A 27630-nucleotide genomic window follows, 5' to 3' on the forward strand; every position below is an offset into this window, starting at 1 on the left:
AAGACAAGTCTAACAGAAATCATGATTTGGAAAGTCAACAACAACACTCATTTCTTACTTAGTTACTTACTTATGACTAATACTAATATATATTTTAGTTATATATATATATTTGCAGTAACAGAAGGTAATAATAATAATAATAATAATAATAATAATAATAATAATAATAATAATAATAATAATAATAATAATAATAATAATAATAATAATAATAATAATAATAATAATTTAAGCAGAAGTAGTTGGTGGGAGATTAGTATGTAATTTTTTGGCAAGATTGTGCTTATTGTTATGCATCCAAACCTTGAACACTCTTCTTCTAACTCCAATCTTTTGGCAAAACTATTGCACTAGTGATTCCTCGTGCTTCTGAATTTTAACCCATATTTCCTCCTTCAGGTGCCTTTTCATTGGTCTTGTAGGTTTAAACTGATTGTACCAAGGAGTCTTAGTAACTCCGGACCAGATCGTCTCATCTGGTGCTCCACAAAGCTAAAAAATCTTATTTAATTGCTCTGGCTACAACGGTTACAAAGAAAACATGCATTACTCTCAAGCTGTATTAAAAAGACAATTACCATATGCAAACTATGTAAGCCTTGCATTGTAAAAGCAAATACATAATAGATGTGAGAACATAAATAACTCAATTAACTTTTTATGTAGAAATATGATTCTTAAAATGTGATTAAGATCATTTTACCATTGTATGTTTTTTCAGAAGTAGTTATGGATCGCAGTTGGATGAATGCTAATCGTTTGAGTGAAGAGTATGAAAAGGGAGTTAAGGAGTTTTTACAATTTGCTTTAAAAAAAACTTCCTGAAAGTAAAGGAAGGTTTTATTGTCTTTGTGTTATTCGTTTGAATGAAAATACATTACATTTTGTGGAAATACGAAGTCATCTTATTTGTTATGGGATTGACCTAAATTATATCAGATGGATATGGCATGGTGATTCGTTAAACATGTCAAATACCTCATAAAGAGACGAAGTTAATGTAAATATGAATGATCAACTAAAGGACATGATACGTGATGTTTGACAAGAGTCCTTTAATCGTGCACATGTATATGATAATCTGTGTAGTGGAAAACAAGAGACTTTGTATTCGGGATGCACTAACATCACACGATTGTCTGTGGTATTGAGATTGTTCAACTTGAAGGCGAGAAATGGATGGACAGATAAAAGCTTCACTGAACTACTTGAATTGTTGAAAGAAATGCTCTCAGTAGGTAACATATTTCCGAATCAAAACTTTGAGGTAAAGAAGTTATTGTGTCCAATGGGCATGGAGTATAGGAAAATACATGCATGCCCTAATGATTGTCCTAGGTGTGGACTATCATGCTACAAAATGAAGGATGGTGATTCCATTTATGACGAAAGGTCAAAGAGACCTCATGCGAAGGTGTTATGGTATCTTCCAATAGTTCCAAGGTTCAAACGTTTGTTTGCTAATATAAATGATGCCAAGAATGTAAGATGGCATGCCGATGAGAGGAAGCGTGATGGACAACTCCGTCACTCAGCTGGTTCTTTGCAATGGAAGAAAATTGATGATGTGTACACGGAGTTCAAAAATGAGCCAAGGAACCTTAGGCTTGGACTTGCTACAGATGGAATGAATCCATATGGAAACTTAAGTAGTAACCATAATTCATGGCCTGTTCTACTAGTTATCTACAACCTACCTCCTTGGATTTGCATGAAGCGTAAATACACCATGTTATCTATAATGATTTCAGGTCTAAAAAACCTAGAAATGACATAGGTGTTTATCTAAGTCCATTGATTAAAGATTTGAGAATGATTTGGGAAGGTGTTGATGTGTTTGATGGGTATTTTCGTGAATATTTTAAGATGCGTGCAATGCTATTTTGCACCATCAATGACTTTCCTGCATATGAAAACTTGTGTGGCTATAGTGTTAAGGGACATAAAGCATGTCCTATATGTGAAGAAGGAACATGCAACCAATAATTGAAACATGGAAGAAAAATTGTTTACGTTGGGCATCGAAAATTTCTCAAGTCTAATCATTCATACCGTAAGTTGAAAAAAGCGTTTAATGGACACCAAGAGCATGAAATTTCTCAAAAACCCTTAACTGGGGAGCAAGTTTATCAACGGGTTAAGGATATAAATGTTATCTTTGGAAAGAACCAAAAACAGACATCTGAGAAAAATATATGGAAGAAGAAGTATGTATTCTTTGATCTTCCTTATTGGCCTAGTCTAGATGTAAGACATTGGCTTGATTTGATGCCTGTGGAGAAAAATGTGTGTGATAGTGTAATTGGAACACTTCTCAACATTCAGGGGAAATTAAAGGATGGCTTAAATTCTCGTCTAGATATGGTTGAGATGGGTATACGACAACAATTAGCTCCACAATCAGCAGGTAAACGAACATATTTGCCTTCTGTTTGTCATACATTGTCAAAAAAGGAGAAGAGATGCTTTTGTGAGTGTTTAATGGGAATAAAAGTACCACGTGGCTACTCCTCAAATGTCAAGAGTCTTGTCTCAATTAAAGATTTGAAATTAGTTGGCTTAAATTCTCACGATTGCCACATATTGATGCAACAACCACTACCATTGGCTTTACGTGGTTGTGTTTATTCTTCAACCCTATTTGTAGCAAAGTCATTGATCCTCAAAAATTAAATGAGTTGGAAAATGAAGCTGTTATTATCTTGTGCCAACTAGAGATGTATTTTCCTCCTTCTTTTTTTGACATCATGGTTCATTTAATTGTTCATTTAGTTAGGGAGATTAAATTATGTGGTCTTGTTTATTTGAGGTGGATGTATCCATTCGAGCGTTACATGAAGATTTTAAAAGGATATGTGAAGAATCCACACCATCTTGAAGCATCTATTGTTAAAAGGTACATAGCAGAAGAAGCTATTGAATTTTGTTCTGACTATATGTCGAAAGCAGAAGCCATAAGAATTCCTGAAAATAATTTTACATTCTACACAAAAAGTCAAGATAACAATAGTACCATGCAAAATAGCGGGGTTATGGTTGTAGCTGAGTCCATGCATTTCTCTAGTTCAAAAGATAAAAACCATGCTACAGCATCCATACCTTACTTTGGGACCATTGAAGAGATTTGGGATGTCGATTTCATTAAATTTAAAAGGCATGTTTTTAAATGTAAATGGATTGACATCAATAATGGTGTTAAAATTGATGAATTTGGTTTTACATTGGTGGACCTTGAAAAGGTAGCGTATAAGGATGAACCTTTTATTATGGCATCCCAAGCAAAACAAGTGTTTTATGTTAGTGATCCTTCTAACAAAAAATGGTCAGTGGTTCTCCAAGGTAAAAGTTTTCATGAACCAAATGAAAGTATAGATTCAAAGCTAGATATTTTTGAGACTCCTCCATTCTCACAACGAATACTTACTTTCGTTGAAGAAACTATAGTGGACGATGAGTATGCCACTCGTGATGATCATCAAGAAGGCATATGGGAGAATATTCAAACATAAGACTCGTAAGAAATAAAACGGTAATAATGATAATTTATCTTAATAAATTTCACATTATATGTAATATTTCCTTTGATGGTTTATAGTTTTTACCAATATATGACATGATTGCCTATAAATATTTTTCTCCATTATTTTGAAATATTATTGACCATTATTATTCTTTTTTAAAAAGGACACATGGATAATTCGTCAGCTCATTCGCAAAGTGTGGAGGGTACTCAATCTACACAAAGAAATGGTAGGCGGGGTACACGTATGGCAAAGTTGAAACGTAAATATATGATAGGTAAGAAGTTGTCAATTGATTTAGATTCATTGTCTGGATTACCTTCAGGGATAAATAGGAAAAACTTTAAGGGTCGTGTTGTTTCCCTTGCTCGAATCTTTGTCAGTATTTTGGTGGATAATTGGGACGACGTAGATAGCGACTTGAAAAATCAAATAGGGGAAGCTATTAAGGTGCTTGTAGTTTAATGTCATACACTAACTAATCCATTGGTTTTGTAATGTAGGTGAAATGGGATGTTCCTGATTCTGATTTTTTGAAAAAGAAATGAATTTCATATGCTGGTGAACGTTGGAGAGCATTTAAAACTATTCTAGCATCTAGATATTTAAATGGTGGGAATTTGAGTCACAAGTCTCCTCTTAAGGCATATACTTATCTTGATAAGGACATATGGAAGGCGTCTGTTCAGAAGCGGCATGATCCTTCCTTTGTGGTTAGCTAGATTTATAATTTAGTTTCTCTTAAAAATTTATTTCTAGTATTACATTTAATTGGTACATTACTTATAATGGGAGAAACGAAAGAAGGCACAAATGATCCAGTTTCATAATAAATACCCTCACCTAATGACTCATGGGGGACATGAGTTGCTTACTGAAAGATTGATGAATGAAAAAATAAAACAAAGACAAGAATCATTTGGAAATTCAATAGTTGCACCTCCATCTCCACCATCACGCCATGAAAAATGGAAGAGAGCCCGACAAAAGCCATCGAGAGGTTACTCATTAGAAGATGTTCGTGTCATTGCGGAAAAAATTATAAGTCTTTATGATTTTGTTTTAAATAAACACTCACTTTTTAAACGAAAGAAGGCCAAATGATAACCAGAGGAGGTTAGGGTTTCAGGTAAAGTAAAACCCTTTTCAATTTTAAGATTTTATTTTCTATTGTTTGAGATCACTTGTTTTTTTTCTTCATTTCTATGTGTTTGTTGTTTCTATTTCTAATTTGAAAATTTGATTTTTGAAGCTATGTGTCACTACTTGTAATGTAGGACCCTCCATTTAGGAAAATATATTTATGTATTATAGCTTATTGTTGAAGTTTAATCTTTTATATGCTAATTTTATTGTTGCTTGATTTTAAAGTGTGGCTTTTGAGATTATGTCCTACCTTTGATTCCCTTATCATCATTGTATAGAATCCAGTTCTGGTTTTAAGAGTTATGTTTTAGTCTTTCAATGAAAAAAAATACAACTTTCATTTAGAGTAAAGTGTGAATATTTGTTTTTGTTGGTTTACTTGTTAACGTTAAGTTCTACATGAAATTGAAACCTACTGATTACTCATTCTTTGTTATGATTGGAGAAATGAGTTAGCTGAGTAGAGTTTGTCTATATTAAAAATTGTCACAGTAAATTGAACAATACAAATGTTGTTTATAAAGTGTTGTTACTTTATTAATCTCTCTTATCAAATAATATGAAACTATTTTGATGTAATATGATAATTGTTAATTGCACTAATTCAAACTAGAATTGCAATACCTCATAGTAACAGTTCTGAAACTATATTTCATATTTTGTTTATGATGGAAGAAAATGGAAAGCAGATCATTTTTTTTTTTTATGATGGAAGAAAATGGAAAGCAGATCATATTAACGTGAAGAATCACTTTATATTTCATAATGTAAGTGTCTAGTACAATTTTAATGAATATTTTATTTTTGTAGAACTATGGGTGAATATAATAAGTTGCGAAGATTAAGAAAGAATAAGTCAACATGGAGCATTCCCATTGTAAGTTGTTTAGATTATATATATAGAATTTCAATTATAATTTATATGTTTTTATCTATATAATATTTACTCATTATAATTTACATATAATATTCAATTTTAGTGCCAAAGACAACCTAAAGGTTATGAGTGTGGTTACTACATTATGATACATATGTTGAACATTGTATCTAGTGGTCTTGTTGATTCATGGATGCGGGTATGTGATATATTTTTTCAAAGTTAATATGGATTAACTACTTATGATTTTTATGGTCACATGATTTAGATAACTTTTGTTATTTTAATGTTTATAATTCAGATATTTGAAGACTCAAAACCATTCGAAGATGAAGAAATGATGAATGTCCGACAACGTTGTGTAAACTTGATTCTTGAACTAATAGAAAATGCTTGAAGCACTTGTATCATTTTAGTATCTTTAGACTGTTAATAGAAGATAATTTTTTTTAACTAGTTAATATTATGTAGCTCTAAATTTGATAACTTAGATTTAGTAAAAAAATTATGACCCACTGTCATTGATTTTAAATGTAAAGCTTCGTATGAAGTTTTGTGTTTTATGGTTGAATGAGAAATTCTAATTCATAGAGTAATATGTGAAATTATGAAGATGCATATGTAAGGGGTGAAAGTTATGAAGAAAAAAAATTAAAAAGTTAATTATTTAAATCGATTGGCTCATCGATAAAATAAACAATTTTGAATATGACTTGTTATATTGGTTCAAATTTAACTGATGTAATAAATCAATTTTGAATTTGACTTGTTATATTGGTTCAAATTTAATCGATCTAATAAATTAATTTTGAATTTGACTTGATATATTGGTTCAAATTTAACCGATCTAATAAATCATTTTTGAATTTGATTTGTTATATTGGTTCAAATTCAACCGATCTAATAAATCATTTTTGAATGTGACTTGTTACATCTATCATTTTAGCTGATTTAATAATTAACTATTTATTACAAGTTTGATGTTAGATCGGAAAAGAAACCGATCTAGCGAGTACATAAGAACCAATCTAACAAGATTTAATTGCACTAGTGTTTCTCAGTCATTTGAAACTAGAGCTGAGGTGTTGGAGCTGATGATGGTGCCTAAATGTATTATGTTATTGTAGTTTAGTTCACCTTAACGTTCTTGTACAAGCTGTAGAAGTCTGATAAAAGCTTTTTTCTTTTGCAGGATCTTTTTATGAATATATTGATGTGGTGGGAAGATTTTGATGGGAAAGTTCTTACTCATACAATATTGAAACCAGAGCCAACGTGGATTGGGGAAACAAGTTTTCAATCTGATTAATCCTAAGCAAATAAAATTATGAATATCAAATAGAAAATAGAAGAATTATTCACGGATTTCTTCGTGAGCAATGTTAAGAATCTACATTTTTAACCCACATAAAATCTGTGAGATAAAGGAGAATCAGGAAGTCATACTACTAACGAAAATTCCTTAAGTAAGTGTATCCCACAGCTTATCCGTCAGTAAATATTTTCCTCCGAGCTACGAACTCATGTCCATGGATAATCTCTTATGTGTATCAACCTAAACACTATGCATGTGATTTTGTGATTATGCAATGCCTGTTCTCTTCAGAGTCCTTTTTGGCGACTCTATGCTCTAGCAGGGCTGTATTTCTTTGTACCGTCCCTGTGCGGGAAAGAGATATCAAATCTGTCTCCCAACTTGCACTTTCCTTCAAGGATAAGTGTTTTTTGACACCTTAATCATAAAAATCTAGTAGCTTTTTAACACTTTAAATAGACTTGTCTTGAATGAGAAAGGCGGCTGGAAGAAAAAAAAAACAGAGGATGGCGGAGATGCTTGAGAATCCCAGATTTGAGAAATAAAAAAAAAAATAAAAAATTAGAGCTAACAATTACAAATGTGATAAAGATGGATTAAGAGCAATCCAAAGAACAGAAGTAAAGAATTAATAGATAAGGTACAAGTATTAGTATAATATCTCAATATCTTTTGTTTTGATTATAGATCAACACATTATGTATAAATAATCTGAATATCAATGAAAGCAAAAAATCACTACAACAATAATCTTCTCAATCAAGACCACTTAGGAACAAAAAAGAAAAAATCAGATGTGGCAACGGAAGGTTACGGAAGAAAGAAGAGAAAATAGAAAATAAAACAGAGATCCACAGGCCACCAAGGCTGGCTCTACCCTTAGGTCAATAAAGCTAGGACTTTATGTTTTATTATATTTTCTATATATTAAAACTTAAAATTAGATCTCATTTATTGAATATATACTATATGTTGCACAATAACTTATATAATACATTGTCTTGTAATAATAGTTGTCTTCATCACTTTTGAGATTGAAATATCTTTAAGATGGAACTTTGGATGTCATGTTATTTTAAATTTAACTAAAAGCTATTTTAGATTTTTGGTATATTTAATAGTTAATTTAGAATATCTAAAGAAAATATAGATTTTTACATATATACTGTTTTTAATAGCCCAATATTGTTATATTTTCATAACTTTTAATCTAGAACAACGTTAAATAGTAATTTTTTAACTTTTCTTCTTGATTGTATTATTTATATGCTATTTTTGTTTTGTGACCCTTGCACATGTTTTTGTTTAGGTTGAATGCCACATAACATCAGATGATGTTGACATTGAAAGTACTTGATGCAAATTAGTAGTTGTAACACTACAAGCTATTTATCTAGAAAATAACTTATAGTTTAAACAAGTTATAATATCACTTGTGGTTCAATACATGTTATGGCTTAAAGTGTGGGATTATATTACATCTTAGTGGGATCCTATACAAAGGTTTCTTTTTTCTTCTGAAAAATATCTAAAAAACGTGGGATGAGATTACATCTCAGTGGAATCCTAAAGGATAGAATCTAAGTAAACTCAACAATCTATTACAAAGTATACTCTTCTTCTAGTTCACTTTATTTGCAGTCTATTATTAACAATTTCTTTTATAAAAGAAAACAGAAGAAAGAAAAGGAAAAGAAAACAGAGCGTCTTCTTCCTCTCCCTGCATCACGCTACCTCCATCTTTTCTTCCTCCTCTTTTCTTTTCGTTTGATCTCTTTTGCTTCAAGAAAAGGAACCCAAGGCTTGATGGGTGAGAATACAAGGATTTCTCAGCTTCATTCTTCTTCTTTGATTCAAATACGGAGAAAAACGGTGTTGGTGTTTTCAAAACCATCAAACACAAACCTTCACTTTTCTCCTAGATCTAAACTTTGTTTCAAGAAGTGATAGAAAGAAAAGTTGCTCATTTCCACGCTACGGTGCTAATGAGCTGACTTTGGAAGCGACGACGCAAGCGAAGTTTTACCGAAACAAATCACGGTACCGTAATAGGTTGGAAAAACGATAACAGAGGTAAGGGGTCCTTCCAAATTTTTAGTTTGCATTTAGGGACTTATTTGTGGTTGGGTGGAAAATAAATGTGTTGGGTTTGAAGTGTAGATTTGGGGAAAATGAATTAAATGCTTTTAGGGGTGAAATTTTGGAGTTCGGTTTTGGAGATATTGATGAGTGTTTTTGTTGAAAAAGAATTTCATTCATTTATGTGTGTTGTTGAGGAAATGAAATTTGATGTGTTTGAGTTGTGTTTTGTGAAAATTAGTTTGACATGAGTTATGTTTGAATTTTGTGGTGATTGATGATTAAACTTGGTGTTGATTTTGAATTGATCAGGTTTAATATAAATTGTGGATTAAATTTGATGTGTGTGGTGGAAAAATAAATGTTTGAGTATGCTCTATGTGGAATTTGAAAATCATTAGTGTTAAATGAGTATTAAAAATGGGGAATCTTTTAATATCTACATTTTGGGCATATAGGCATTGCATTAGGGTGCTTGTCACGCGAGTCATGTTTGATATACTGTGGTGATTGTATATGTATGCTCAGTTGTGGTTGTGATTGTGCCCTAATTGGTAAGTGAGATTGTCTGGATTTGTATCTAAGTGTTGATTGATTCAAAAACCTTTTTAAAAGTTGATTTATGTTGTTTTTGCTGTTTTTTTTTGCTGTTTTCTGCTGATGTATTCGAATACAAGAAGGTTGTATTCGAATACAGATGTCCTAATTTGGCTACTGACTTATGAAACAGTAGTGTAGTCGAATACAAGGATGATGTAATCGAATACAGATTTCTTGTTTCTGCTACTGACTTCTGAAATAACACAGTGATCATATATTTTAGGTACAATTGTTGCAAATGAGATCTTGAGCCATGGTGTGACTTAAATAAATGCAAAAAAATGAAATTTCATCAAGTTTTGAACTAAAATTCTGTTTGAGGGACCAAAACTGGGGAGAAACAAAATGGGGGGACTACTTTCGTGATTCAACTAAAATAGGGGGACTAAAACCGCAATTAAGCCGAAGATAATTTATCTAGCTATGAAGAGTCATGTGATTCTCACCCTAAACATACATCTATTTATATATAAATATTTATCTATATGTATACAAGTGTGATAACTTCTTCAATTATACAAGCCATATGAGTTAACGTTCAACAAATAATATGTATATACTATTTATTGCAATCATAATAATCAATCATATCAAGTGGCAATGTATATAATATCAATCATCAATGTGAATACAATAATCATACATGAAGAAAGGTTAGAAATAGAAATACACATCAAACAGGGTCAGAAACTGTAGAATGAGAAACACAAATAATGGAGGTTTGAATTGTGTTTTTTAAAAATAACGTTTTAGCAATATTAAAACCAAGTCATGAAAATAGAGAAGATAAAACACAAACACATAACAACGTAGCCAATTGAACCTGGTTCACCACAAACACGGTAGCTAAATTTAGTCCCTTCAAACCTAAGAATTTAATTCACTAACTCACCAACTAAATCACACTTTTACTAAACATATGCTAGTCAAACTGATTATGTACAATCAAGCTGTTGAGGAATACAACCATTACACGACTAGGTTACAAAATCTTAAATTTAAGAGTTTTTTTAGTACTCTCAAAAGAAGGCATTTACAAGTTGTATTCTCAAAACCTGTTTCCTAGCACATAGACAAAAAAAAAAAAAAGGATATAGACCAAGAGTGTAGAGATGACTATATTGTGCTTATTGTAGTGTGTTGTTGTTATTGTTTTTATCAAAGGGGGTTGCTTGTCCTTTAATAGAGATACTTTAGGGTTTTATGGTCATTATCCTATAATTGCAAGAAATCAACATGTATCATGAAGTTTCTTATCAAATCTCTTGAGATTGTTTTCCATTAAATCTTTTCTAAAAATAGTCCCCGTAATTGATTTTGTGTATCTTGATATGGAAATGGAGAGCAGATGATATCATGATCAAAATATGTCACATGGACATTTAGACAAATAATGAATTCAAAGTGTTGAGTAGGGGTTGCACAAAAAATTTGTCTACTTCATAACATTGACTTTTCTAAACGTTCACTTTTCTAGGCGTTGACTTTTCATCAGAACATTTACTTTGGAACAGAGTCATATGCTTGATGTGATTATCAAAACTAGAGGCAGATGGTCACTTGCTTTTTCAAAGGCAAAGATATCAGATGTTTGTTGTGATTATTAGACGTAGACAATCACTTGGTTTTTAAGAGGCAAAAAGATCAGATGCTTGTTGCATCCATCAGAGTCAGATTAATCAGAGCATTGCTTGTATTACCAGAATCACTATCGGCGCATACACAAGACTTGGAATACGAAAAATCCAAGCGGAGTCTTGGTATTCCTTTAACTTAGTCCAATAATCATAGGATGCAACATAAAAGTCATTCAAAATAAACTTGATCTGGGAACTGCATACTTAATCAAAATATTAGTGCTTTAAATTGTTTCCCACAAAATAATTTTGTTATCATCAAAACAAGTAAGGGTCATAGTTCTTCAAACCAACTAGATTCTAACAAAAACATAAATTATGACTATTGAGGGCGCTTTTGCTAGCGCCAAGAGTCCTCTTGAAGCATCCCAACAAGAGCTAGGCGCCCAAAGCCAGCATTAGGTGCTAGATCTTTGACTTGCAAGAATTCAAACATCTTTATGCAGTGCTAGGCGCCTACTGTAACTTGACAACACGTTTTGTTTTGCAGTTTTGACAGAAAAAATCATTTCAAGATACTTTAAAACACTACTTTCATCATTTTAAAAGGGAAAATAACAAGGTTATCATTACATTAGATTTATACCAAATTTACAACTTCAATTTAACATGCATGCTTCACAAAATCAGTTCAAATCTAATTAATTCCATTCTATATGATATTTTACTAATTCAAGGGTATGCATCATCAAGACATAAAGAAAACAGAAAAACATTAACAATGGATCATAATATTCAATCATCTAAGTGACATGAAGTGGTACAAATCGTAACATGAGTAGTTTCTTGAACGTAACACAACAATTTCAACAAAAACCCTAGAAATTACTTTCATGCATGACACATTTTGAAGAAATCATTCAAAACTCTTAAAAGAATCATATAACTTACTCACATTTCAATTTTTAATCCCTTAAATCAACCACCTACAGAAATTTACTACCCACTCATGCGTTCAAGGGAGAGGGTAAAGGAGCCCATCTTTGGAATTTGTTTTGCAAAAAAATGGAGATGAAAGAGACAGTGATTTTGTGCCTTTTATTTCTTAGCCTCTAACAAGAAACTCTTTACTCCCAACCATTCTTTTATTCCCTTCAATGTGACAAGCTTTTTCTCTTTTCTTCTACTTTACCTTATATGTGCCCTTTTTCTTTCCTTCTCTGTTTTTTTTACTTTGTTCAGCGAAAAAGTACACCCCCCCCCTAAGTGTAAAAGAGTAGGTGCCTTTGGTGTGTTACGTGTGTGTGTAAGTGGGGAGGGAACGAGTTGTTGACTTTTGGTCATAAATTAGTGCTAGTATTTCCCTCTCTTATTACTACACCTCTTCTTTTCACAACATAGTCTAAAATAATTCATAATATGCAACATTCTAATTTTCACAAATTACTATTTTATACTCATTAGTAAAACTATTAATTGAGTACTATGAATTATTTAAGATAAAGAAGAACGTTACAGTAGTCAAGCTCTTTACGCTTGATATTAGTCCCATATACAATTTAATCTGTCAAAGTTATTTTGGGGAACTCTTGTTGATCAACTTAGTTTTCTTTTTGGTTTATCTTTTGGGTATATTTAAATATTGTAATGCGACTTTTGGAAACTATAATTCCCTATGGGCTTAGGTTGTGGGTAATGATTTAAAATGAAACTCTTATATTTTATAAATCGTACATTAGATTTTAAAATATTGCAAACTACTTTGAATGTTAATATTGGAATAAGATTTATTTATTTTAAAAAAATTACTCAGTTATATTTTATAAGAAGAAAGGAACAATTATCTTAAATTATTTTCAAAGTTAGAATTTAGAACTTCATAGTAACACTTTAAAAATCTGGGTATTACATAATGCATCTAAGAATGCTACTACACTCCTAGGAAATAAGGGTAGAACTCCTTGTCTAAACAATTGTGAAGTGCAAACGCCCATGCTTTCATCTTAGAGTATCGCTCTTTATGAAGGTTACTAGTTACCCCTTTCATCGAAAAAATGAGGAACTTAAAGATGTTGAAGACATAATTAGATTCTAATTACTTGATTTTGGTTTTAATTAGTTTTGAATTAGGCATCAGAGTGCATGTTCTCGACCACTTTACGATACACATAAATTCAATATATATACAAAAGAATAAAATGTTAGCCGCTCACTTAGTTGCAAACAACATTTGTTCTATAAGCGTTGTAAAAGGCTTTTAGAAAATGCTCATATACAATGTTTTTAATCATTTACAGCGCTTTTTGTCCATAAACGCTGTAAAATGCTCATATAGCGCCTTTTATATAGTCTTTTTTAAAGCACTTTTTATATACTCTTTTAAAGCGCTTTTTGGGCAAGCGCTGTAAAATGGTCTTTAAGTAAACTAATAATAAGAAATATCTTCAGTTTCCACTTCATTACGTACTCTTTCTACGAACTTGACAATGCAAAACCTCCTCATTTTCATTTTCATCTTCGTTACTCTCCATATGAACCCTACTGACCATTTTCTCCCTTTCACTACTATCTCTACGAACCCTCTTCACTAATATCCCTACAAACCCTCTCTATATGAACCCTCCATACGAACCATCTTCATACGTATTTATGCGCCCTCTTTTCGTTATTCCTACTTAAGCGAAGTCGTAACCCTAAACTCAACAGGTATTATATTTATTAATTTGTTGTTGTCACTAAACTGCATGTAGAACTTATACTGCTACTTAGACTACTGCATGTTGAACTTGTTAAAGTTATACTAAACTTATAATTATATTGTGTGAAATGTGTAGATAAATGGATTCCTATAATGATTTAGATCGTCAAAATGATGAAGTTGCCAATATTAAGAGTTATGAAATAAAGTTAAACATGAGGCAACTATTATGTAATAGGGCATCAAAGCAAGAAGTAATGAAATTAAATTTGAGGTATACTATTATACTTTGTTTAAAATTTATTTTTATCTTTTTTGAAAGCATGCACTTACTCTATGAGTTTATTAGGTGGGATAGAATCAAAGTGGTTAGCCAATTGAGCCCAATAGTTCAATGATGGTAAGTTACATTGGTCCGGTTGTTCGTCAAAATATCTCAATAACAATTAATGATGAGAGAGATAAAGTTTTGAAGGATGCTAAAGATATAATGTAGAATGATAAACAAGTAACTTTTTTACTCCACTTTTTTCTTACTTAGAATTTTTTCCATTGAAATACTTTTACTCATACTCTATCTTTATTTGGTTTGCAGTCAACTTTTAACGTTGATGAGATGTGCAAAAATGCTTTTTTAAGTCGGTTAAGAAATGACTTATTAAGTCGGTTCCAGATCTATTAAGAAATTACTTATTAAGTCGGTTCCACGTCAGACTTAATAGCAAGCGACTTAAAAAATCATTTATTGATAAGTCGGTTAAAAAGTCATTTATTAATAAGTCATTTAATACAAATCAAAATTTCATACACACTTATAATTTTATAAAAAAAATCATTTAAAACATAGAATATACTAAACTCAATTAAAACATGGAGAAACCCATATTTATGTACATAAATTAGACTAAACAAAATAGAAACCTATCTACTAAATTTGACAAGGCCCCATATATGTGTGGACATTGATAAGAATTTCAGCAAAAATCAACATACACTACATATCAAAGATTGAAAAAACTCCTCAAATTATGTTGGATTGATGCTTTATAACTCTTCATTTCTTTTCTTTTTGTACCTATTTAAAGCCTGCAACATTTTTGTAAAAGTGAAAAGTTTAGCAAAAACGATAATAGAAAAGTATATCCTCGTTCTATCATTTTTATGAAGTAAAAGAAAAATTTCAATACAACGCTCAAATGCAAACTAGAATCATGAAAATAACAACATTCAAATGCAATCTAGAATTATGAAAATAACATATAAGTCAATCTAAGCAGCAAGTAAAAAATCTGAGATATTCTCAACTGGGAAAATAACTTCCAATGACTTTGAAAGGATGGAAAATCCTAAATTCAATGTCCTGTACCCCTATCGAACACTCCTTCGTAGATCTGAAATTTCACACAGCACAAAATAACATCAAACAAAAAATAAATATATCCATCAAAGTTCTTCAAGTCCAGGACACAGAAAAAGGATACCAAACCAATTAACATATTAGAACTAGAGAGATAGAGATTTTGTACCAATTTACAGATGAATTTCCATTAACGGCGACAATGGTATGTGTTTCGCGCAAGAGAAGAGAGAAATGTTTATGTTAATGGTGGTGGCGGTAGAGGTGTGGGTTTAATGTCAACAATTTCTTCACAAAAAGAAAGAGAGAAGGGTTTTTGTTGGTGACAACGACGACGGTGAAGGGTTTTGTGTAAGAAAATAGAGAAAAAGTGAGTAGCTGAAGTGTTTTGCTGAGACAAGGGAGTAAAAGGGTTTGCAATGTTTTTCAATTAATATCTTTAAAAACTTAATGAAGGCGCATGTTAATTCGGTCACAAGTGGCACATCGAGTTAAACATGGTTTTTTAATTTCGAAATTGCCGCCGTTTTTTTTTCTTAACTCGGGTGGATTTCAACAGACTTTATTAAGCTGCGATTAGGGATGAGAATAGGCTAGGCCGTCCGTCAAGGGCCTATGGCCTGGCCTGGCCTGGCCTATTTAATAAAAAGGTTAGGCTCAGGCTGTTTTTAAAACCTATTTATTTAAATAGGTCAGACTCAGGCCTCTAAAAAAGCCTATTAGGCCTGACATGCCGGCCTATATATATTTTATTATTTATTAATATTATTTATTATTATATTAATTTCTTATTTTAAATTCTATCAATTAGACAATCACTCAGTGAGCATTTCATATTCAGTAGTTATTCCATATTCGGCAGCGATTCTATATTTGGTAGTCATTCCATATTAGGTAGTCGTTCAATTAGTCAATCAGTCAGCAGTCATTCAATATTTGTTTAAGAGGTAATAATAAGTGTGTTTGTTTCAGAAAAAAAAAAAATCTATTATTTGATACAAAAAATTATTTTTTAGGGTTTAAAGGATGTTTGCTTCATATTTTTTAAAAATTATTTTAAGTAGGCTTCCAGGCCAGGCCAGACTTTTAAAAAGGTCAGGCCAGGCCGAAAAAAAAGCCTATAATAGGCTTAGGCCTAAAAAATAAATCGTAGGCCAGACTCAGGCCTTTCAAAGCCTGGCCTGGCCTGGCCTATTCCCACCCCTAGCTGCGATAAAAAGTGTATTTTTTACTAGTGCAAAAAAATTATGTGTTTAGAATTGTCGGAAAATATACTGAGAATTTAGATCTCATTTGAGATCGTGATGAAAATTTGAATGTTGAAGCTCCAAAAATATACAAACACTACATATCAAATGAAGAATTGAACGCTTTTTTAGCTAAACGTGTGGACCCTGCTTTTGTGGTAATATTAATTTATTAGCATTTGTGTTTTATTCTTATTCATAACGTATTTTTTTACACGGTCATTATTTTTTTTATTTTTATATAGAGTATAAGTACGGCAAATCGTGAGAGAGTAAAAAGTCCAATTCATCCATACAAAAAATCGCGTATGAGGGTATGCACGTTTAGAGCAAAAAATTGCAAATAAACACCACTTTAATATAATTAATATGGTAGATTATAAACTATAGTTTCTAACTAATATTTTGTTTATGTCTTAACGCATAGCTTCAAGAGACGAAATCTGATCAACCATTAGGTCGTCATATTTTGTGGAAGGAGACTCGTTTGAATAGAGATGGAATAGTTGATAACGAAAATGTTCAACAAGTGATAACACAATGTGTAAGTATATTATCACTTTAATATTTTTTAATATTGTATTTTAAAAATAATATTAAACTTTTCTTTTTAATCATACATGTATTTTAGGAGAATCTAGAACAATGTTTTGAAAATCTAGAGGAGAATAAACAAGTTAGTTGTAGGGACATATGGTAAGGTATTTAATGTTCCTGAATATTCTAGGTGTGAAGGGTAAAGGATTTGACGTAACTCCAAAAACTTATTTTTCACACGAGAAGCGCACAAATCCATCTTATGGGGAAGTACTAGATAAGCTCAAAATCATAACATAGCAAGTTGCATTTTTGGTGAAAACTAATAAGGAAAAGTAACTTCCGGAATGTCAACGTGAAATACAACTAGATAGTGAAAATGTTAGTTGCAACATTGGTCGTAAAAGTCTTCCGAAGATAATTAATTACTTAATGAAATAAGAAATTCATTCAACCTAATTGTTTCACATACTTATGTATTAACCATTGATTTAGGGTGTCTCATCTTGTGTGCTACATTTATCCTCCCTTACTCATCGCATGGTTGAAAAAGGAACATTGTACAATACATTGGGAGAAGTCTTACATCATACTCCGTTCTTTGTCGGCCATGTTAAAGTTTCACATGTGATTGCTTTTGAACCACTTGCACCATTGCCTATACCCGACAACGATGGAGATATGAAGATTTTGGGAGAAGCAATAGGTAGTTACGTGGCATGGTCCAAAAATCTTGCTGGCATAGATACGATATGTTTAATTGTTATGTATGTTTAATTGTATGATTATGATTGGTTTTGTTTAATTGCTGATTTTTCCACTATTAACTCTAATTTCACATTGATTTAGATTCCTCACAACAAATCAGTCACTTCACCAGAAAAGGTTTGACATATACATCAATTGAATATGAAATGATTAGCTTAATATAATAACTAACAAACTGATCAATCTCATTTTGGGTGGAACAATGTCCTTCTTAGTGCTCTAGTAAAAGGTTTGATATAATAAATAATAGCTTAATATAATAACTAACAAACTGATCAATCTCATTTTGGGTGTTTTAGTAGTTTGGTAAGGTGGATCATTGGCCTTCCACCCTTTTTTGTCATATGGATGATTAAATTTGCTATAATGATTGGGGGATCCTATACACTTAGAGGAAATATGATTTCTACCAAATTGGTAGTTTGTTTGTGACTGCATACAAGGGCTGATCTTCTCGAGCGGCAGGTCACGACATCTCTTGTATTTTTTTTAATTTTTTATATATAAATAATAACAGTACACTAGTAAAAATAACGTTGATAAATTACTAAAATATCTTTAATTTTTATGGTTTTGAAAAATTGACATCGTCTTTTTTCCTTTATGTTGATTATATTTTTCACATTTTTTACTTTTTTTTCTTTTCTACTTAAATAATTTTTCTCTATAAATATAATAAAAAAGCAAATATCAATGGTTCTTGTCAGCAATAATTTTCTTATATTTACTTCAATGTAAAAATATTATTCAATTGTTTTTAAATCACAATCCAAATTGCTAATCATATTAGAAATTATGCAATTGAAGAGATAAAATATAATAAAATTAATACAACAAACTCTATATATAGATTAAAAAAAATCGTAAAGTGGATATATTTTACTTGATTGAATTGTGTGATATTCTAAAAACTTGTGTGAATTATATGACTTGTAAAAATTGAAGTTCTAATTTTTTTAACTTGTCGAATATGTATGAATCGTGTAAAATTCTAAAAGAAACTATATGACTTTTATGAATTTTAATTATAATATTTTAATTCATACTTATCGCTCCCCGACTCCCCCGATATTTTTTTGCAAGATCTGCCACTGAGTGCTTACATAGCTAATGAGGTTTGAAAAACTATTTGTTATGGGATAAGTGTTTTTATTAGGATAATTAGTTCAAATTTGTGGTTGAATTCAAGGATATAATTCCCATTTGGACAAAAATAACTTTCATATTCAGGGTTTCAATCACTTCTCTAATATTTTGGTTTGCTACTGCAAAAATTATTTTAGCTACAACAGCTCTCATATTGATTTTTGATGATAACAACAACAAAAATAAAAAACATATTATCCTCTAACTATATTTACTAAGTATACATATTAAGTTAGAAAAAATAAATTTATATCATGACTATCTATTTTAGAAAATAATAAATTACAAATAAATTAAAAATAATAATCTAAGTGTTTCTAAACACAAATAATATTATCACCTAATAAACAAATAACTAATTTATATATATATATTAGATTGAATATACTTTTAGTTCTTCAAAATTAATTTCTTAAGTATATATTATACAATAATCTAATTATGAGCTTAAAATATTTTTTAGTCTTTCTAACTCTAAAATTAAGATATTTTAAGTTTATTTCCTTAAATAATTTTATTCATTTTTAATCTCTGATTCACTTTTTACGGGGACTATATTTTGAGGTATTCAAAGTATAAATTTTTATAAAGTTTTCAAAATTATGGTTTAATAGTATAATTTTTCTTTTATGAATTAAAATTAAACAGTTTAAATTTTCTAAAGACTAAATACATATTTAATTATAATTATTATTCTCTATGCCATGAAAACTAAAATTATTCTTTAATTTAAATATTTATTATGTAAGATTAAACTTTTTGTGCTCCTTTCTAACATAGTTCCGGATCCTTCCATGTATATATCCATTGCCACCCTAATCAATTAGATCAATTTAATTAGATATAAATAAATTCATATTATTAATATATTAAATTATATATTTTGTAATAGATCATTAAGTTGGTAATATTTTCTGTAATTTAAACATGCCGATTTACATTTAATTTTGAATTTATTATTAAAAATAGAGTTCAAATAAATGTCATATCTTTATTTATTTATTTGTAAAAAGATGTCATATACATTTAAATTCTTTAAAATATCATTTTATATCTCATTGACCTATTAATTCCTTAGTTTATCGTAATATAAATTAAATTAAACTATTTTAAAAGTTAATGTAAATTAAAGAATAGAAACTTGAGTAAACTAATAGATCTACCAAACTTTCAAAAATGAAGAACTCAAACATAAAATTGAATCATTTAGAGGTAACACGTAGACCTTGATTCTTTTTATCATGTTGGAAACTATTCGGAAAATTATTCAGTCGCCAATTGAAGAATTTCAACCTACGTGCTAGTTCTCGTTGCCCGCCAAATCCAATACAATTAGCCAACTCACGTAATAAGAATATTATATCAACGCGTTTTGTCTTTGGCGTCTATAATATTATTGCTACTACTTGTCAAGTCAAATAATTTACGCTTATTGAAAGTCAATGGACATGCATAACAACTTATATGTTGATCGTTAAAAAGCGAATACGTATTGTACCCAAAAAAAATATTACACTAAAAATAAAACCAAAGCTTATACATATTCAATTAATTATTACTAAAAGTAGAATTTGTACGGAGAAACAAAACCAAAAAGCAATGGAAAAATATGAAAAGTAGATGTTGAACTTTGCCTCCCGATGGCTACTTTTTCATAATTCCAACAATACCCCTTCCTACCCTTATTTTCTCTCTATTTAAAGGCATTAAATTATCCCATGAAACACAATCCAATTCAATTTCACTATCTATTTTTCAACATCTCTTCTATCTTATAGCTATCGAAGATTGTCCAAATTAACAATTCTTAAAGCCATTTAAACGTAGTCATTAATTAACCATGATAGCTTTTCGTATACTTCTAACACTTTTGGTTCCTTTTCTATTTGCCTCTTTAGTTTCATGTTATTCCATGAATGAAGTTAAACTTTGGTGTAATCAAACTCCTAACCCTGAACCTTGTGAGTATTTCTTGAGCAATAACCCGAGTTACCAACACAAACTCATCGAACAAAAAGCTGATTTCTTCAAGCTTTCATTGGAACTTGCTCAAGAACGAGCACTCAAAGGCCATGCAAACACTCTTTCATTAGGCTCAAAATGTAATAACCCACGTGAAAAATCAGCTTGGGCTGACTGTGTTGAGTTATATGAACAAACCATCCTTAAGCTCAACAAAACCCTAGACACTAACACAAAGTGTTCTCAAGTTGATGCTCAAACATGGCTAAGCACTGCTCTCACCAACCTTGAGACATGCAAAGCTGGATTCTATGAACTTGGTGTTCAAGACTATGTTCTTCCTTTAATGTCCAACAATGTTACTAAGTTGTTAAGTAACACTTTGGCTCTAAACAAAGTTCAATATCAAGAACCAGGCTACAAAAATGGGTTCCCAAAATGGGTCAAGCAAGGTGATAGAAAGCTATTGCAAACATCTTCTCCGTCCTCTCAAGCTAATGTAGTCGTATCGAAAGATGGATCCGGAAAATACACAACAATTGGTGCAGCTGTGAACGCTGCCCCAAAGAATAATAAGGGAAGGTATGTGATACATGTGAAGACCGGTGTGTACAATGAACAAGTTGAGATCAAGGCAAATAATATTATGTTGGTAGGAGATGGTATTGGGAAGACTATAATCACCGGTAGCAAAAGTGTCGGAGGGGGAACTACAACCTTCCGATCAGCGACCGTTGGTAAGTAATCACTACTAGAAAAATTAAATATCAATTTCTTCATTTCATGTTATCTTTAATTTTCAGCAACAATTCAAAAAACTTCAATAGTGAATGAAAAATAAAAATCCTGCTCTTAGCTTTTACCTTTAATATTAATAGAATATTTAGCTTAAAAAATTTGTAACCTAACTAATATTATGTGTTTTTGCAGCTGTTGTTGGTGATGGATTTATTGCACAAGATATCACATTTAGGAACACTGCTGGTGCAAACAACCATCAAGCGGTTGCATTGCGTTCTGGATCAGACTTATCTGTGTTTTACAGATGTAGCTTTGAAGGTTATCAAGACACACTATATGTGCATTCAGATAGACAATTCTATAAGGAATGTAACATTTATGGCACAGTTGACTTCATATTTGGTAACGCTGCTGCAGTGTTCCAAAATTGTAATATATTTGCAAGAAACCCCCCAAACAAAGTCAACACAATCACCGCACAAGGTAGAACTGATCCAAACCAAAACACTGGCATTTCTATTCACAATTCTAGGGTTACAGCTGCTTCTGATTTGAAACCTGTTCAAAATTCTGTTAAGACTTATCTTGGAAGGCCATGGAAGCAATATTCAAGGACAGTTTTTATGAAGACTTCTCTTGATAGTTTAATCCATCCAGCTGGTTGGTTAGAATGGAGTGGTAATTTTGCATTAAGTACTTTATATTATGGAGAGTACATGAACACAGGTCTTGGTTCTTCTACAAGAAATCGAGTTAAGTGGCAAGGTTATCATGTCATAACTAGAGCTTCTGAAGCTTCAAAGTTCACCGTTGGAAATTTTATAGCTGGAAATTCATGGTTACCTTCAACCAGTGTTCCTTTTACATCTACTCTTTGATTGATTACTACTAATTTTTATTTGTTTATTTGTTAATTGTTTGATTTGTCCTGGTTCTTTTATTTTTTTTAAATGTTCATGTAATATACTTATTCCTTTAATTGCTTTATTATTATGTTGTTTTTAATGAAAATACACATTCTATAATAGAAAGAAGGCATTTTGAAGTTATGTGTATTTTCTTCTTATTGATGATTAAAATTGAATGTAAACTTTCTAAGGATATTGATTTCATTATGAAGATTGTACAAAAATGAAAAAACATGGAAAAATATAGAATTGTTGTATTAAGGCTGGTTTATCTACTCTCTTCTGCGCATCAACTAATAAATTTAAGAGAATATAAATCAAATATTTTGTCATACCATTTTCTTTTATAATTTTTTAAAATAGATACAACATGTTTAATCAATTCTAAAGTAGATGTTAAACAATTTATGAAATAACGCCTTATCAATTGTGTTTTTTAATGGCAAATAAATATAAAGAAAATTAAATAGTATAAGGTGTAAGAAGAAAAACAATATATACATTCGATTATAAGAAGAAAAACAATATATACATTCGATTATAAGAAGAAAAACAACTCAATGTAAGAAGAAAAACAAGTGACAAGAAGAAAAACACAATATACACATTCGATTATCCATGGTGATAAATGAATAGGCCGCTTATTTATCTATCTATCTATTTAAAGTTCATTTTTAGATTGAATTTTGAGTTTCCTTTTCATGCATAAAAGAGAAGGCATGTGTCATGGTCAAGAACTTTAAAAGTTGTGTTTGAAGGTGCAAATACAAAAAGGGGAGTTGAATTACTAAATTTGATTCATTGTGCCAATTTATTTAAAATTGGTTTGGGTTTGGTGACTTACTTAGAATAAAAGTAGTAGCAATTGGGTTAAGTGATCAGAGGCAGAAGTAAAACAAGAATTGTAAAATAAAAGTAATACAACAATTTATCCTTGTTCACCACCAACTTTGTAGTTACATCCAGTCCATTCACTCTGAAGGATTTAATCCACTCATTCAAAAACAGCACCTGAGCCTCATTCAATTTGAGATTAACCTTTAATTAGCATGCCCCAATCTTTTGTGCAAAATCAGTTATTCTTCATTCACAAACATAAGGCAGGTTACTTGTTTTTCCAAATTAAGCAAGTTTATTTTATAAATATTGTTTTTCCTTTGAAAAGTTAATATTATAGATCCATTAGTTAGATTTATTGCCTTACATGACTTTTGATTGAAGTAACTGTAATAACTCAACTAATTAAAACTTAATAAAATACATGTGTTACAAATAATATTATTAAATTTACAAATATAGTTTTTTATTTAAACATAAATTGATAAAGAGAGGCACAAGATAATAAGGGATAAAGCCAAGTGACAATTTCGAAATTTTCTTCCTTTTCCCTCTCATAAATGCTTTAGCGAAAGAAATTTCACCATTTGCTCGCTCTCTCCTCGTTCCCGTAAACCAATTTTGGGAAGAAAAAAAAATCCCATTTGTTATTGTTCCCTATTTTCACTTTTCTTCCAAATCTTCAAAAACTAAAAGTTCACTAACATCCACAAACCTGCCCAACACCATTGCATGCAAATGTCTGTCTCTTAATCCTTATGAATCAACAAAGAAAACATGACCAGCCAAGAGGGATTCGAGCTAAAGTAGGGAATCTGAAATTAGAGGAGTTCAAAAATGTGTTTAGACATAAGTTCCTTCTTCATAATACAGTTAGGTCTGTTTTTATTTTTTTTATTTTTTTACCTTTTTATCATGTGAGATTGGGGTATTATATATTATTACAAATTCCGAACTTGTTTGGACACAAAATATTTAGCACATAAGAATTTCATTGAAAATTTGAGTTTATCTCTGTTAATTTAAAACATGCATGCAACTTATCTCTGTTAATTTAAAACATGCATGCAGCTTATCTTTGTATGTGTGATGTTGTGAATGAATTCTGTTAGAAAAATTTGATTAGATGCATACATCATAATTTAAGGTATATTCATCTAGCTATTTTATGCTTTGATAGCGTTTCAACAAGTGTACTGAATCGTTGCAAGTACTAACAAAACGATATTACCGAGTGTCGAACTCAAGAATTGTGTTTTACTATCGAGTTGTATTTAATTACTAAAATTGAACAAAAAGTTTTTGAATTGATTGAAATATTATTTAAAATTAACAACAGTAATAAAATTGATCCTTTATTATAAGAAAAATGTCAGTAATAAGTTTTACTTTGAATCCAACCTTGGTGTCTAATTTGATCCTAGTTACTAAATTCCTTTATAGAATTATTACCGAAATCTCTTTATTATTATTGCCCTAATGTCTTAGTGACAGAACCTTTAATTCCAAAGTAACCCCTAATTCTTTAGTGGATTTATGATTAGAATTAAGTCTCACCGTACATGAATTCTCTTGTTAAACTACTGCCTTTGCAACTAATTTTATTGGTTTCATGAGTTGCATATATCCATAGACTACAATATCATTGATTTCTAATCTCAAGCATTCGTAAAGTCCACTCTCGTTTCAAAATATGAACAGTAGAACATTTTAAAGTTGATCAACCAATACATCAAGTCTTAACTCCTTATATTTTTCCGAACATCACTCAAAATTCACACTTACGTGTATATAGTTTCATTCAATATCACTATCCATACTTACCATCTCCTAATCCACACCGAGATTTGTCACTTATCGAAGAAATATATATTCTCATTCCTATAATCGTCATGAGGTTCATACTTAATAATCCGAGTCGCGAATCTAGTTTAACTCGAATGCTCGACTTTACCCCTCAAGGTATCGACTATTCCTCAAAGTATACTTTATCTAACCAATGTAGTATTTACCCCCTACCGTGCAACGCCCCTTAATTTCAATACAAGTCTCTTTCGATGACACCTAAGCACCAAACGCTATTCCAAATGGAATCCCTGTCTTCTCAATAACTCCATGGTGTTCACATCTCTTTGACAGTTATCAAACTTCATCCAGTTTCATCGTGAAATCTACCAGGAAAGCATCTAATATTTTTCTTAACAAAAGTCCTCCACTTAGATCTTTACTTGAAATCCCTTATTAGTCTAATGTTAATCCATCCATACTCATCATCTTTGAGTTAACACCAACAAATAGGTTTTTTGTCCTTGGAACCACTTCATAAATTCCATGTCGTCATGATTCGCTTCAACTCCGCCTGGCAATTAATCATTGCGAAGATCTTTTCCACTTTTTGAATCTACTAGTCAGCTTTTTATGGGCTCTCCTCACCCTTGGACTTTGGAGGATTGTAACGACGAAAATCTTCCAATCCCCTTGACGCATCAGCACAGATCTTTCTTTCCCTCTTCTTCAGATCCTGCAGAGTCTTTGCAGCAGTTTGTGCAACAATAAAAGCAACCATGTTATTCATAGCTTCATCCATTTGATCATCCCCATTGACGTTGACTCTTGCAGCGTCATCCCTTCTTGTAGGCATTGTTTCCTCAAAACCAACATCAAGAAGAAATCTCAACTCAGACAACTTAACCCGACACATGATCAGATAACGACTCCCAACCTACAGGTCAACCTACAATCTAAACCAAAGCTCTGATACCACAATGTAACACCCCGATTTTTAACAGCGTGAGTGTATTTTTTTTTTTTTAAACAAATTCATAAAAATGAAGAACTAAAGAAGAAAATACTTTTGGATAAATATTTAAGTCGTAACACAACGACAAAAGTCAACAATATTTACAAACAGCGGAAATAGTTTTTGAAACAAAATCCAAAGTATTTAAATAGAAAAATACAACGAGGCTATGAGACCCATCAGACATAGCTCATACCCTTGGAGTATTCTCGGCAGACACCTGCATAAAAGCACTGCCACAAGAATCTCTACTTTCCCCACATTACATCAAAATGTGGAACATGGACCCATTAAAAGAAAAAGTCATTAGACAGTTTAAGCATAGATACAATCTTCCAAAATGAAATAAATACAATCCCAAGAGAAAGACATCTAGTCCTTATACAACCACCTAATCTGATCATGCTACAAAACTACACCACCCTAGTGATGTCCACGCGCCCCGCAAGATCCTCCTGACACAACTTTGGTCAAGTATGACTAACTACTTTCCCATCTCCAGGGTACTAACCGGTAGGATGATCCTGGTTCTTATCTGAGGGCAAAGACCAGATTTCCACAATAATTGTAAAGGTCACCAACCAAAATTAACAAACATCACATAACAAAATTCTTATAAGAGTGCAGTCGCTCATAGACCAGCACAATTTACTAGTGTGCAGTCTCTCACAGACCAGCACGATTTTCTAGAGTGCAATCGCTCACAGATCAGCACATTCTAGAGTGCAATCTCTCACAGATCAGCACGACGCGACAATCCTAGCAAGGATAAAATGAACCAACAATTCACATGGCATCATCCTGTGGCCCATCACGGTCACCACTATCACCATGGCCCCATCGCGGTCACCATGTACTATGAAATGCATGAGCATACTCTGACTCTTTTCACCACAATCATTAAGTAAATGCAACTATTAAAAGATTCCCCATTTTTAATACTCATTTAACACTAATGATTTTTCAGATACAACACAGAGCATACTCAAACATAATTATTCACACTAATTTTAATTTCCACAAACACACATAAATCACATCTCCAAATCAAATCCACACATAAATTGAATTAAATTCATTTTCCACCAAACCACACATAAACTTCTTCTAAAAAAATTCATAATATTAATTATGAACACATCAATTTCACCTAACATAAATCACCAAAATTTCCAAACATTAATCACCATATTCAATCTCTAAAATTTTCAACCATAAATCACCACAACAACATTAATATCAGAGTTCTCCTCACCGCTAACTCGGTGCCAACAGTCTCGATTCCTTTTCGAGACTCAAGGAGCTAACTACATAAACATGAATATCTATAACAACTTGTTCACAATAAAACTAATCCAAACACAACAAAATTTCCAAAATTTCCAAAATTAAATCTTTCTCACACACCAAAGTTTTAAAACCAAATAATCTATATTATTTACTTAAAACTAAATAAAACAAATATCGTCAAAATTTCCCATACACATACTCGACTATTAAAGCACCGAAAT

At 31.2% G+C, this 27630-nt stretch overlaps 1 protein-coding gene, 1 long non-coding RNA gene and 1 pseudogene across 2 annotated transcripts; 2 read left to right on the forward strand and 1 right to left on the reverse strand.

The window, feature by feature from the left end:
* Positions 1-732: 732 nt before the first annotated feature.
* Positions 733-3512, forward strand: LOC140920728 (uncharacterized; annotated as a pseudogene).
* An 11139-nt stretch (positions 3513-14651) lies between these two features.
* Positions 14652-15602, reverse strand: LOC101508016 (uncharacterized). The gene is made up of 3 exons (XR_190431.4): positions 15343-15602; positions 15122-15207; positions 14652-14902 (listed from the first exon to the last, which is right to left on the reverse strand). It is a non-coding gene; the product is annotated as an uncharacterized lncRNA (long non-coding RNA).
* A 4988-nt stretch (positions 15603-20590) lies between these two features.
* On the forward strand, positions 20591-22623 carry LOC101508209 (pectinesterase 2-like). Its single transcript, XM_004514794.4, has 2 exons — positions 20591-21570; positions 21764-22623. Exons 1-2 carry the CDS (start codon positions 20712-20714, stop codon positions 22450-22452), a joined length of 1548 nt encoding a protein of 515 aa, XP_004514851.1. The 5' UTR covers positions 20591-20711; the 3' UTR covers positions 22453-22623.
* The last annotated feature ends 5007 nt before the right edge of the window (positions 22624-27630 follow it).

This window comes from Cicer arietinum, chromosome 6 (assembly GCF_000331145.2).
Source record: "Cicer arietinum cultivar CDC Frontier isolate Library 1 chromosome 6, Cicar.CDCFrontier_v2.0, whole genome shotgun sequence".
In the NCBI taxonomy this organism is placed as follows: Eukaryota; Viridiplantae; Streptophyta; class Magnoliopsida; order Fabales; family Fabaceae; genus Cicer; species Cicer arietinum.

Coding starts and splice junctions, on each gene's coding strand:
- LOC101508209 (XM_004514794.4), top strand. CDS start 20,712: ATGATAGCTTTTCGTATACTTCTAACACTTTTGGTTCCTTTTCTATTT. Junction 21,571..21,763: donor CTTCCGATCAGCGACCGTTG/GTAAGTAATCAC, acceptor GTGTTTTTGCAG/CTGTTGTTGGTGATGGATTT.